Below are 13,330 nucleotides of genomic sequence, written 5' to 3' on the forward strand. Positions count from 1 at the left end.
TCATGTATTGCTATGGATGCCAGGCTGTGGTACTTGAATTGTGCCCAGGCACATCTGCTGCAAGGGATGAGACAGGTGCACCCCTCAGCTTCACTGCCACGCCTTAAGATATTGCCACCCCAAGCAATCACTTGGGTTGCTGGTGCAGTTGGTTTAGCTCTGGTGGGGTGCTAGAGAGTCCCTGAACTTCAGTACTCTGAAGAGCATAGCAAATGTTGCTCTTGATGGTGCAGCCTGAGTACTCAGCTGTAGAAGCAGAAATTCTGGGAGAAACTGCAAAATTGTCTTCCTGTGATGACGACACCTATAGCACTCTGACAACATGTGACTAAGCACATCTGCAGTGTGAAGTTTGGGTATCTTGGTTTTGGCCTTGCTGAGACACACACACTATCTTCTTCCTGTATAGCTGCTACCGCAGCTTAATGTTTGAACCATAGTTCTGGAGTCTCCTGTTTAGTGTCAGGCAGATAACCATCTTTGTTGGCATTACAGCCTTGGACAAACTTCTCCAAGGCAACAGCCTTAAGTTACTGTTAAGTATAAGGCTTTCCCCATCCTGAAACAGAAAAAGTTTCAAGAAATAAAGAAATTCAGTGTTGTGCTATATGACCATTCCATCAGCGCGAATATTTCTGCTTGCCAGATGGAACTATCTCCCCTCTCCTTCCCCCATGTTCTGTTTGAGGGGTTCTTCCAACCCCAACCCCAAACCAATTTAAGAGATGCGGGGAAGGAGAGGGAGGAGACCCTGTTGCACTTGTGGGACTTGTTACACTGGCTCCTGCTAACACAACTGCTTAGATTAACCTGTCCCTTGGTATCCCAAGGAAAGGACCAGAGGCCAGGTTAGATATCTTTGAGGCAAGGCACAAGCTTCCTGTTAAGCGACCCAAGTCTGCATAGGAAATGACTAGATGCCATAAATTCTCAGGTTCCGCAAGGTGAGTAGATGATGTGTTCTTCCCTAAAGTGACCACAAATGTGTACTTTTCTTATTTTACCAGAGTAGGATTCCAAATTTAATTTTCCAGTCATCTCCTGAGCAAACACAATATTCTTCCTTCAGCATACTGGAATCCCCAGAGTAGTGTGCTACCAAGCAAGAACATAATGGCTGCTACCAAGAAGAGTAGAATCTTACCCAGCCACAAAGGCTGTCCTTGTGAGTTGAAGAGGAGGCCCTCACCCTCCCTTTGATAAGAGGGAGAGATGTAGAAGTCGCTGCTGATTATCCGCTGGAGGTGGCTATCCTGCCAATGCAAGTCACAACCTTCAATGGCACGAGTGAACACTGTGCGTCTTGACCTTGCTAAAGAGCCTACGAGGAAAAGAGCACACAGGGTAGCCAAGTGTGTTGCATGGACTTGGTTAATGTTTGCCACCATGGGTCTGACCACGGAGGTGCTCAGCCATCACCACAACAAACCACACCACAATAAGCAGAATTTCCTGTCACCATGTTTTTAAAATTTAACCATATCCAAACAAAGTAATTCACTAGAGATTTGCTACCACGCATGTCTAATATATCCCTCCTGCTTGCAGCAGGACTGCTGGCAAGCAAAGACTTGAAAATCCCAGATTGTACCACTGCTATAAATTAATTAGGGCAAATCAGCATGCATTCAATCTAAATAGCTGTCCAATTTAGAGATAGATTTGAGGCCAAAGGGTGAGGAGGGCTGACAGTTAAGGAGCTTTGGGTTTTTAATCCAAACTGTGGGAGCGTTCGCAGTTTAATGGGAGGAGGCTTCCAATAACTAATTATGCTTAGAATTGCTAAACGCCCTACAAAACAAAACGGATGCAGTCTCTACAAGGGTTGCAAAGGACTCTTCACAATGCAAAGTACACCGCTGGTGCTTGTGCAGACTTCACCCTAAAGTTCCAGCTATACGAATGGGCTTCATCACAATGAAATGCAGCACAGGGGATATTTGAGGAGACTGAAAGGGTTCACTGAACTTTAACTTCTTCTTTTTAAATGTATTGGTTCTTGTTTGTAGTAGTAGTATGCAAAACGACCAATCCCACAGCAGTACCAGCCCTCCCTGGATAACCATTCCTCCCATGACCCAAACCCAGCAAGCGTAGATAAAGAGAAGGATAGCAAGAGAATGGATGGGGTGGGGAAAGCATGAGCCACCAGAGATACCTAGAAATAGAAATGGGAAAAGTCAGTATTCCAAAAGCTCTAAGAATTCAAGCCAGGCAACATTTGCATTTCAGCAATTTCCCTCTCAATGACCTATTTTAAACAGAACATGTATGAAGTGTGTAGTGTGGAAGAAACCCTACTGATAGGGCTGCATGTCTCCATACTGTAAACATCACCCTGGTACTTCCATAGAGGAGTTTACCAACTGGCATGCAGAGACAACAATAGGGATAATCTCTCACCTGAACAAGCTTTTATATTTGAGCACAGTCGGGGTCTTTCCAGTTGTTTTTTGTTTGTTCAACAGCTTGTTATAACACTGGGGTTCCCCGGTGTGAAAAACATTACATAGCAGAAGACAAGACACTCTCACCCCCCAACTTACTTTGCCTGTGACTGGAGCTCTGAGTAAGTGCACTAGTGATGTTGGGAAGTTCATTGCCGTAATTCCCATCCTCCAGCGGGCAGACATCCATATCTCCCCACTTCCGCAGCTGTCGCAGCCAGCATCCCTTCTCTTCTAGTGTGCAGTGTGGATTTAACACCACACACACCCACAGGGCCCCTGTATGAATGAACCAGGTGCAGAAATGCAGAAGGAGTTATTCACTGCTATCTTGTGCAAGCATGCAGCAAGGTTACCCCCACATTGTTTCCCTGCCTGGGGAATTTTTTTAAAGAAACATCCACATCTTGCTTCAAGGAAATGCACTGCACATTGGGAGGGAGGATTTATAAAAGCAAATAAATAGCTAAAGTCAACATTTTTCCATACAGAAACTCCACTGTATTCTTGAGAGATGGAAATTGGGAGACAATAATTGCATATGCATCTGAGATTATTTTGATCTGCCAGGACAAAATTCCTGTTTGAACTGCACATCAAAGACTGCTTTAAAATACTGCAGCAAGCCCAAGAGTCAGAAGTTCCGGATGATAACCTGATTTTTACCCAGTAAAAGATTGCTCCGCTTTAGAAAAGAAATATCACAATGGCATTTCATCTGCCATTGTTCTCCAGTCTATTTGCATTGAAGAGGTTTTTGATGTTAATTTTTGAAAACTACTCCCCCCAAACTTGAAGTTTTCACAGCACCCTGCTGGCATAATGCTCCTTACTGTGATCTTGGCATAGCTGTCAAACAAAAGAGTGATCAGAATGCATAGAAGAGGCAAGGAAGAGATAGTTATGTAAGTTTTTGGACTACAACTCTCATCATCCCTTACCAGGAGCTGATGGGAGCTATAGTCCAGCAACATCTGGAGAGCCACAGAATAGCCACATCTGCCCTAAAGCAACATACAATGCCTCTTTGTTAATAATAATAGAAAGTTTTGTGGCACTTTAAAGACTAACAAATTTCTTATGGCAAACGTTTTTGTGGGCTGCAGTCTACTTCATTGATGCTTTTATTCTTAGTTACATGCAAAGGCAAGACAATTTCAACCATACCATACTAAAAATAGTGTCAAGCTTTTGGTCCTGTGCTACAGAACCTTATTCCAGCCAAGGAAGAGAATTCAGCCTTCAGAGAAAGCTCTATAGCAGAAAGCTGTTTATGCCAGTCCTAAAGCACACACACACACGCATGCACAAACGGTTATATGTTTGATTGGGCCAATTTCACGGCCTGCAGGAGTTCTATGTAACTCAAAAACCTGCATACATTTCCACCAAGAGAACATGCTGTAAGGAAAAGGTATCATCATATCCAGAGCTAATCTTGAGCTTTGCACAACTCCAACTAAGCAGGCTGCTCTCCTCTCACAACTGGCACTGACCGGGACTCTTCCTGCTGGCTTGGGAAATTACCAATTCCACTCGCAGCCAGAGACTGCAGCAGGTCTGCATAATATATGACCTACTAAGCAACACAGAGCCCACCAGCTACCAGGGGCTCTGTAAACCTCTTGCACGTGCCTGTTTGCTAAAACAGGAACTCTGCCAAGGACCTGGTGGGCTTCCACACACCGCTGGTGGGCTCTGTTCGGATCTGGTAGGCTGCAGGTTTGGGCTATAGGAGAGCAAAAGCCATCCATGTCTGCCCATTCTGTTTTGTTCATCTTGCCCTCACCCCCACTTGAGAGTCTGTTAATCTCCTTCTCCAGCCTTCTTTTAAGCAGCTCAGACTTTTCCACAAAGCTCTGGAGAACGAGCAGGACTTTTTTCAGCCTCCAGAGCATTCTGAACAGCAGCGGCATGGAACTGTTTGGGGGCAGTTCCTGGCATTTCCTTTTGGGGCCCAACCACAAATACAGGGCAGCCACCCTTGAACATCTAAGAGTCTCTTTCCCTTTCCTCATACAGGGTAAAAGAGTGCAGCTCTATAGATCTGGCTTTTGAAGTCTCCCAGCCGGCAAGTCCTCCCATGGAGTTCAATGGCCTGCAGCAGGGCTGTTTCCCCAACGCTGCCAATTTAAAGAGTCAGTTCTTTTGATAAAGGGCTGGGAGAGTGCCACGATGCTCAGCATAAAGTAATTCACAGAGCTGGCTCCTGGGTGGCAGGTTTCTAAACTCTCCTTTGGGTTTATACAAAACAGCTGATCTAAACCTCAGGCTGCTGGAAGTGAATGACAGGGGATAGACCACTCTCTAATTGCCCTGTTCTGAAATCTGATACTAGTTACTGTGTTGGGGGAGGGTAATAAGCGACACAGAATGTGTGTCATCAACATATGACTTAACACAGAACACTGGTCAGAGCCCACTAGCATCGCGGTACTTCCTTGAAGTACTAAAGCACAAATCATTTCTGCACAATTATGTTTCTTAGATAATAAATGTATAATTTGTTATTCATTCATATCAAAGTTGTACATCTCTCTTGTGGATGCTGAAACTGCAGCAGTGCCAACTTGGAAATATGCAATGCTTCCTCAAGATACCATAGCCGACTTATAGAATCAACAAAAATAGTTTGTCAACTTGTGTGGGAACAGCAGAAACCTACACTGGCACTGTTTAGAATGTCTCTATTTCAGCAAATATCCAACTTCAACTTACAAACATTGATATTTTTATATAGACAGAAATATGATGTTAATTATAAACCATCATAGCTATCCAGTGTGAACAAGGCTGGCTGGGCCTATGCTTTTCCTCTGGTTGTGTCCACACCAATTTGAATATCTATTTACCTCTTCATAAGTGATTTGTTGCATGAATGTGCACTTTCGCATCAGGGGACACGATGAGAAAAAGAGAGAACTTTATTCAGATTTGGAATGACAGAATCCAGGAGTTGGAGTGCAGAATTTGTTTCTATGAATAGATGACAAACTTGCATGTGAGAACTGTGTAGGAATTTGGTTAGCTAACTGACAAGCTACACATGTCCCTAAGATCTGCAAGACCTATTTGATGCCCACCAAAAGTGGCAGCAGGATTAACTGAGTGTATTCCATCAAATGAGTTAGATCCAAAGGATTACAAGTGATGATAGCAAACAGATCATAGTTAAGGAGAACAAACCTTAACCATGATTCCAGGTTTCCTTGGCTTAGCTGCTGCACTGTTCTAAAAAGACTAGAGAGGAACAAAGCAGGTATGAGTTCCTCTCCACGAACAAGCATCTTTTCACAGTCCTGGTAAGTCATAGCTTAGTCTACCATGACATGCAAATGAAACCACTATTACAGAAGTTTGATATGCATGAACTGCCACTGAAGTGAGACTTAGAATGCTTTGCTACCAGCAAGGAAGGAGGGAAGGAAGGAAGGAAGGAAGGAAGGAAGGAAGGAAGGGGATCAGATTGCATTTGCCCATGTTTGGTTTCTGAAAAGTGTGCAAGTAACAACAAGACATCCCTGACCTGAACTCCTGAATCTGGCATATGTTCAATCCTCAATAGTATCCTACCTCTTGGACAATACCAATGCAAAGGAAGCTACCAGATGTCCACCTTATGTTACCTTTGATAAGAGATCCAGATGGATATGCTTTGAAGGAAATGGAATGAGAACCTCTATATTCTGTGCTAGATGTGAAACGGTCTTTCTAGCGCAAGCCCTGACTGCTGCTGACACCATTATTTCAGAGCCTAAGAGCAATGAAAAACTGACAACCTGTATGGATGCTGTGCTTTGCATGTTCTGCAGCAAACTAAGCTTACTCTGCAATCTGTGGTAGCCTATGATGCTTGGCCTGTCTCTAGGTCTGTAGTCTTCAACTGCCCTGCCCTCACCTAGCCTCTGTATGCACGCTGAACACTTGATTATTTGGTTTAGGGGACTAAGCTTTGTTTGACCAATTTTAAAGAAATGTTTTGGTTGGTTCTCATATGAATGGTGAAGACCCACCCTTTCCAAAACACAGGTAGATTTTAGCTAAAGTATGTTTCTCTCTTCAGACTGAGAACTCATGGAATATGACTAATGTTATCAATGCTTGCTTGAGTTTGAGCCATTTTTAAGGTTATCACATTCATGTAAGAGCTGCCGAAAGGACATCTTAATGTGGTGTGTTTAAATGCTCCATGTCTTGTGCACCACCCAATTGTGTGGGCATATCCTTGGAGATGTCAGTGCTGGTGTGCATGGGCACTCTATCTAATCTGAAAATGTTATATCTTGCCTTTCAGACTACTTTCCAATGACTAGGTGATATGCACGGTGTAAGCAGTATTTAAATATTACAGCTTCACAGAAAGCACCATGGAAAAGGACACAGCAGTGTTCACATGGGAGTGGTTAAGTCTAAAATTAGCCCAAGTAGTACATATACTAAAATCCCTAGTAATCAGTACTGCTATTTATGTCACTGCACAACTGGCTTTTCCATATCACCTTGAAAAGGTGCATATATTAAAATTGCCCATATCATCTTGAACACATGAACTTGCCTTCCAGTGCTGGTTCATCTATCAGTAATGTCCAATCCACCCAGAATAATTCCTTGTGTCCTTTTTTAACCTGGAGAGGGATCCTGGGATCTTATGAATACAAAGCACATTCTCTTTTAAGCTATAGCCCCACTTAAAAATATTAAATAGACACAATCCATTTAAAACAGACACAATTCCAGAAAACTGTCTCACTGTAAACGCTTTAGCTGCACTTTATAAAAAAGCTGCTCCTTCCACTCAAAATAGTATACTGTTACCAATGTATTTATTTATTAAATACATTTTCATAAAATCTCATTAAAAAACTCTTAGCACAACCTTCTTCTCTCTTTCAAAATCTCTCTCGCATAGGCATACGTATACTCAACTATTGTCTATCCTTTAGATCTTTTTAAAAAAGAATTTTTATCAGGATGATAGTAGATTAAGAAAAGGAAAACTTTACCATTTTTCTCTTAAGACCACAGTTTTCCATGGCCAGGATTTCACAGATGCCTATAAGGAGTTCCACAAGGATATTATTTGTAATGGCAGAGAAAGGACTTGTCCATGCATAGAGTAGCAGTTTAGACCACACACCCCCCAGGCCTCACTGGTGCTGACACAAACTGAGAATGTGCCTAGAAACACACTCCCAAGACCCTCCGCAATGTGCAGATGTTTCTGAGGACAGGAATCTTGAACACCACCATCATAAGGAGAGACCAGAGGTGACCACAGTGCCACTGACTGAACTGAAACCAAAACCCAAAGTCCAGATGTAATAATGCCAAACCATAATCTGGCACTACAAGAACAAGCCTTGGGCTCACACATTCCCTCCTCTTCCTCTATTGACTTGAGTCCAAACAAAATGGCAAATTATAGTTTATGGAAAACCAGGAAGTGTGGGAGGCAATTGGAGCTTGTGGAGCCTGAGGCTTGTTTGTTTTGTGTTTCATCTGCACTAAGCCTATTTCCCCCTCATTTTATTCTCTCTACCCCACCCCCCTGCAAACCTAACCCAATCCCCAACTGTAAACAAAGGAAATACATAAACTGTCTCCAGAGAGATTAAGGTCAAGCTGTAGTCCAACTGTTTTCAATCTACTTCTCACAATTAGAATCTAATCTCCAATAGTGCACTGCAGCAATTAAAGCCCCAAAGATTCTCATGCAATGGCAATATTAGCTTTGCTCTTGTGTTTCAACTGGCAGAATAATCTGCACACACCATTTGTGCTTTAAAGAAATGTCCGACGTTACTGGGAATAAAAGCCCTCCTTTCCATGAACCATGGATCTGAATACCAGTTGCTGGAAAGCAAGATGCAGAGAGGGCTATTGAGCTCATGTCTTGCTTTTGGGCTTCCCAGGCTAGATGAACCTTTGCTGATGCTGTTATGCTTAACATAGATCTCAGTTTACACTGCAAACTAGATAGAGGTTTTCAAGTGGAATAATTCAGCCTGAGCTTGAAAGCATGTAGTTCAGGACGGCCAGCTTTCTTCTTCCTGCAAAGATCAGTAAGGCCTTTCTGGAATATAAAAGTATGCTTTCTAACTTGGTGCCCCCGCCAACCTATAAAGGAAAAGGGTGAAGTGCCTTACTGGGGGGCAGTGGACCAGTGTTGTTTGCAGCCTTTAAAAGGGAGATGTATTCTTTGGCTCTGGAGAGAAGGAATACATAATTTTTATAAGGTCCATAAGAGGCAGAAAAGGTCTAAGGAGCAGGGTTGGGGCAGCCTTGCTCCACAAACCATTATTTGGCATTACATGAATGAGCCTCTGGCTCACACATTCCCTCCTCTCTTGATGGTGCTTCCCTCTCTCTTTATGTTTAAATGGTTGGGCAAGCACACATGCGCACACCCCACAGAAATGAAATAGTGGGGGAAGCACTCAGCCTCCAAATAAGGAGAAGAAGCCTATGCTGTTTGTCACCTAACTGATGTTGTGAGCATGATTTAATATGTACCTGCAAGACTCTTGCGACCATGCTCCACACAGCCCAAACAGACATGGCAGCTGGGGTGGGGGGCTGAGGATAGGAATTGTCTGGCTTGCCCAAAAGAAGGGAGAATGACAATCTGCAAACCATCTCTAAAAGGTAGCAATGCATACTTTAAACCAGAAGTGCAAAGAACAGTTTCTTCAATCCTCATTATGTCTTTCCATACAGATAACCCAGACTGCTTTGGGCTGACAGGTTTGCGGTCCCACTAATGAAGTGTTGCTTCCACGGGATTTTGCTGGATCTGGCACAAACCTTGAAAGACAGGCTTTCTCTCATGAATGCACAGAAAACCCTGAAAACATGTAGGCCGTATATGCTAAAGGCTTAGAAACAAATTGTGAAAGGGGAGTCTGGACTTCAGAGCTCTCTTCGGGGGTCAGTGGGCACATATTTCCTTGCTCCAGGGCTCTAAGTCCTTCTTTCCCTTGCCTCTCTGTGTACCCCTCTCTTACTGCTATCCCAGTCAAGATTATTCATGAAAATATACACATTTATGCTGACGAGTTGCATTGAGTATTCTGATATACAGAGCTGCACTCCTGGTCTCTCTCTCTTTCTCTCTGTTAAAGATCAAACACAGTGCTGGGTTCAGCCTGGCAACAATATTCCTCTCATCACCTCTAACAGTACAAACTCGGCTGTACTTCAGGCCGCGGCTGCAGCACTATTTTCATTTCAAATCTGGATCAAACACTACTCAATTTGGCCGATAGAAACAGCAGGCTTCTTGGCTTGCAGGATAAATACTAGCTGCCCTGAAAGATATAGCAGTTGCATTTGGACATCATAACAAACAAATTTTGTCCCAAACTGACAAATTGTGGTTAATCCTAACCATGGTTTGTTTGAGACAAGCCCACTTCAAAGCATTGGTTAAACTGCAGTTAGTGAAAAATGGAAGCTGAAGCTTCCAATCTCTTTCTTGCAGCCCGACCAGGTGGGGGGAGGGCGAGGGGAAAGAGTGCTAAAGGCTCACTGCAGCTCTTTCTCATCAAGATAAACCATGGTTTATTGTGACATCCAAACTCAACCACCATCTCCCAAATAAAAGGCTATGGCAGATTGTCTTGGAATATAAATCTCTTCCCCAGTTTTCAGCCACAAGCAAAGTTCAAAGAGGCTGTTTGCATGGCAGCCTACAGGCCTCTATTACGCTAACTGACAGTGGCAGGCACTTGCCCTGGCTGCTAAAAGGCAAAGATGTGGCCTGCAGGCAAGCTAGCTTTCTATGCATTACTCATTTCCTATGCAGATAAAGAACATGAGGGCAAAAGTTTCTCCAAACTCAGATATTAAATTGCAAGACAAGCCTGTGAAAAAGGGACGGGGACAACCATATCTTGGGGAGGCACCATAGTTTTAGAGCATATGCTTTGCATAAAAATATCCCACATTCAATTGCTGGCATTTCCAATTAAATTAGAATCTGGCAGATGATGAGAAAAAGGCTTCTGTCGGAGACCCTGGATAGCTGCGGAGAATATGAAGCTAGTTGGACAAATAAACTGACCTGGTATCAGGAAGTTTCCTGTGTCGCTAAATCTGAAGGGAAAAGTTTACTTCTTGAATCAACTTCCCCTCAAAATAATTCTTTCTCTCATGTACACAGTTGCCTATGGAATGCTCATTCCTACCTCTGTACAGTTTCTAGCTGCCTCCAGAAGCCACTTGCCCAGAGCAGACCAGCAAATGTCATGCAGCCCATCAGACATGTTTTCCACAAGGACTCCTTCTAGCTTCTCCCATCACAAATGGTTGGACAAACTGGTCTCTCTCTAATGGGACGCACAGAGACACGGAAACTCACCTAGCTCATCCCAAAGCTGTCGGCATTTGTCCGTCATGCCAGTTCCCTGCTGTCTCCAGAGAGCAAGCCGTGGATCTGCCATGAACTGTTCAGTTATTAGTGTAAGCATCCTGGCTCCATTGGAATCTCTCATGCGCAGCATTTCACGGACCTAAGGCAGCGGAGGAAAAGAGGTGTTATTTCAGTTACATGCAGAATGCATTTAGAGATGGGAACTATATTTTGCATGCCTGTGGAACTACATACTTCTATGGGCCAACATGCTACCTTAAATAGTTGTGAAGACATATCACTAAGAAGCAAGCCTCATCTAACCTGAGTCTATTCAGGTCTCGGCCCAGTATACCTGAAGGAGCATCTCCACCCCCATTGTTCTGCTTGGACACTGAGGTCCAGCGCTGAGGGCCTTCTGGCAGTTCCCTCACTGCGAGAACCAGGCAGAGAGCCTTCTTGGTAGTGGCGCCCGCACTGTGGAACGCCCTCCCATCAGATGTCAAAGAGATAAACAGCTACCTGACATTTAGAAGACATCTGAAGGCAGCCCTGTTTAGGGAAGTTTTTAATGTGTGACATTTTATTGTATTTTAATCTTTGTATCTTTGTTGGAAACCACTCAGAGTGCCTCATCATCATCTATCTAAAAACGTACCAAAAAATGGACTGCTTTCTTTCTACCAGCAACTAAGGGTCTGTCAACCCAGTTTTTTTAGAACAACAGAAAAGGTATGTGTATGTAATGTATGTGTACTACACATTCATCAACTCAAAATGACCTGAATATCATACATCAGGCATGTCCAACTCTCAAGAGACTGTGATCTACTCCCAGTATAAAAAAACTGGCAGTGATCTACCCATTGTCATTGGAGGGAAGAGGAGCGTGCGTGGCATGGGTGGACTGCCCAGAGTTATTGAGGTTTCCCCCTGTAACTTTTTGTACACGATAGGGATCCCATGATCTACCAGGATCAGCCGGGGATCTACCGGTAGATCGCGAGCTACTGGTTGGACATCCCTGTCATACATGATATAATGCGCTTGTGATATCAGTGTTTGGCGATGGCAGGGATATCTAAGCCAGGGATAAGTTTGGTATGTCATGGTGTGGTGAAGCTATCAACAGCCTTAGTTCCCATATTACTTAGTGGCTACATTTATTTATTTCATAGGATTAAAATAAGCTGATTTATGTTCCTCTGGGTGGACCTTTCTAGTGACAAACTAGCAAGGGGCACTATGCTTCCTATAGTATGCAATCTAAACCATGCCAATGCCTGTAAAAGGAGTAAAATAAGTGATCTGAAAAGCACCAAAAGTTGATTTCTGGAGCTCCAAAGGACAACAGCTGCAAAGTGAAGGAACACTATAAGATGTCAAGTCACATGGATGCAGATCTTTTGGGGGAGGGAATAAGAAAGCCACACCTCACCTTAGCAAACATGGAATTGAGTTGCTTTCCAGAGCCATAATACCCTCCTTGGGAGAGGAACAGCTTCACCTGCTCTCGAACCTGTTCCTCATCCAAATGCCAGCAATTCTCGTCATCGATGCTTGCCCCCGCAGTGGGGTCTGGCGCACCTGTGGCAAGAGAAGCCCAGCTATTAAAAGAAACCATGTCCAGAGGAATCAGTCCATCCTGCCATGTAAATTTGTTATGAGGATACCTTCTATTACATTCAAAACAGGAAATGAGAACCATTCTCTTATGCAAACCAGTACTGCAATATTTCTGCAGTTAATTTTTGTTTTCACTAAAGAACAAGCATCACTGCAGCGTAGGGGCATTGGCGCCAAATAGGAAGCAGACACACCAGCTTATAATAAGTGACCCATAATGAAGGAATGATAAGACCAAACAATACTAGAGGATAAAATTTCAGTTCCTTGCTGTCGTTATAGGTATGACACTTACAGTGCTATTAATCATTTGTTCTTAAACCCAGCAGCTCATGAAATGAGCTAGGATAACTGTCAGTGCTAGGCCCTTCTGAGCTCCCAAGAGCTTTAAAACATACTACTTTAGGCTGAAGACCCACATCTGCCATGTAGTGATCCCCTAGACTCAGTGAACAGTCTGGATGACATACACTCCATATTTTGTCCATCTTCTGGTGCTGATCCGTGCCCAGCTTTTCTTGTGTACATATCAGCAGAGAGAAACTATGTTTCTAAAACAGTGCAATTCTCTGTTCCAGGCAATGAACACATACTGTACAAGCAACCATCAGCTGCTGGGTCCAGGGAATCTAGTGAGCTTGAAGGAAGATTAGGAGATGTCCATGCAGAAGACATGTATTATCCAAGGAATAAATTAACCTAGCTAATGGACTGGACCTTCAACTTCCAGGAAGGCTCAATTGGGAGCTATGTGAAGCAGTTCCAGGATCACAAAGTAAGACAGAAATGCACCGTAAGGGCAATGATTGCAGGGCCACATTATTCAATCACTTTTGGATTACCTTTTCCCCAGAATGAACAAACTTACTACTTTTGGTACACATGGTGGCTAATGGTGGCTTAACAG

At 43.5% G+C, this 13,330-nt stretch overlaps 1 protein-coding gene across 2 annotated transcripts in view; it reads right to left on the reverse strand.

Moving 5' to 3' along the window:
* Positions 1 to 13,330, reverse strand: part of ZSWIM5 (zinc finger SWIM-type containing 5) — a 112,345-nt gene that overhangs the window by 11,253 nt on the left and 87,762 nt on the right. For both annotated transcript variants that reach the window (XM_053392605.1, XM_053392606.1), the window contains exons 3-6: positions 12,236 to 12,384; positions 10,807 to 10,957; positions 2,547 to 2,726; positions 1,145 to 1,321 (exon numbers count right to left, since the gene is read on the reverse strand). In XM_053392605.1, coding sequence (XP_053248580.1) covers positions 1,145 to 1,321; positions 2,547 to 2,726; positions 10,807 to 10,957; positions 12,236 to 12,384 — 657 coding nt within the window. The remainder of the gene's footprint in view (positions 1 to 1,144; positions 1,322 to 2,546; positions 2,727 to 10,806; positions 10,958 to 12,235; positions 12,385 to 13,330) is intronic.

This window comes from Podarcis raffonei, chromosome 6 (assembly GCF_027172205.1).
Source record: "Podarcis raffonei isolate rPodRaf1 chromosome 6, rPodRaf1.pri, whole genome shotgun sequence".
NCBI lineage: Eukaryota > Metazoa > Chordata > Lepidosauria > Squamata > Lacertidae > Podarcis > Podarcis raffonei.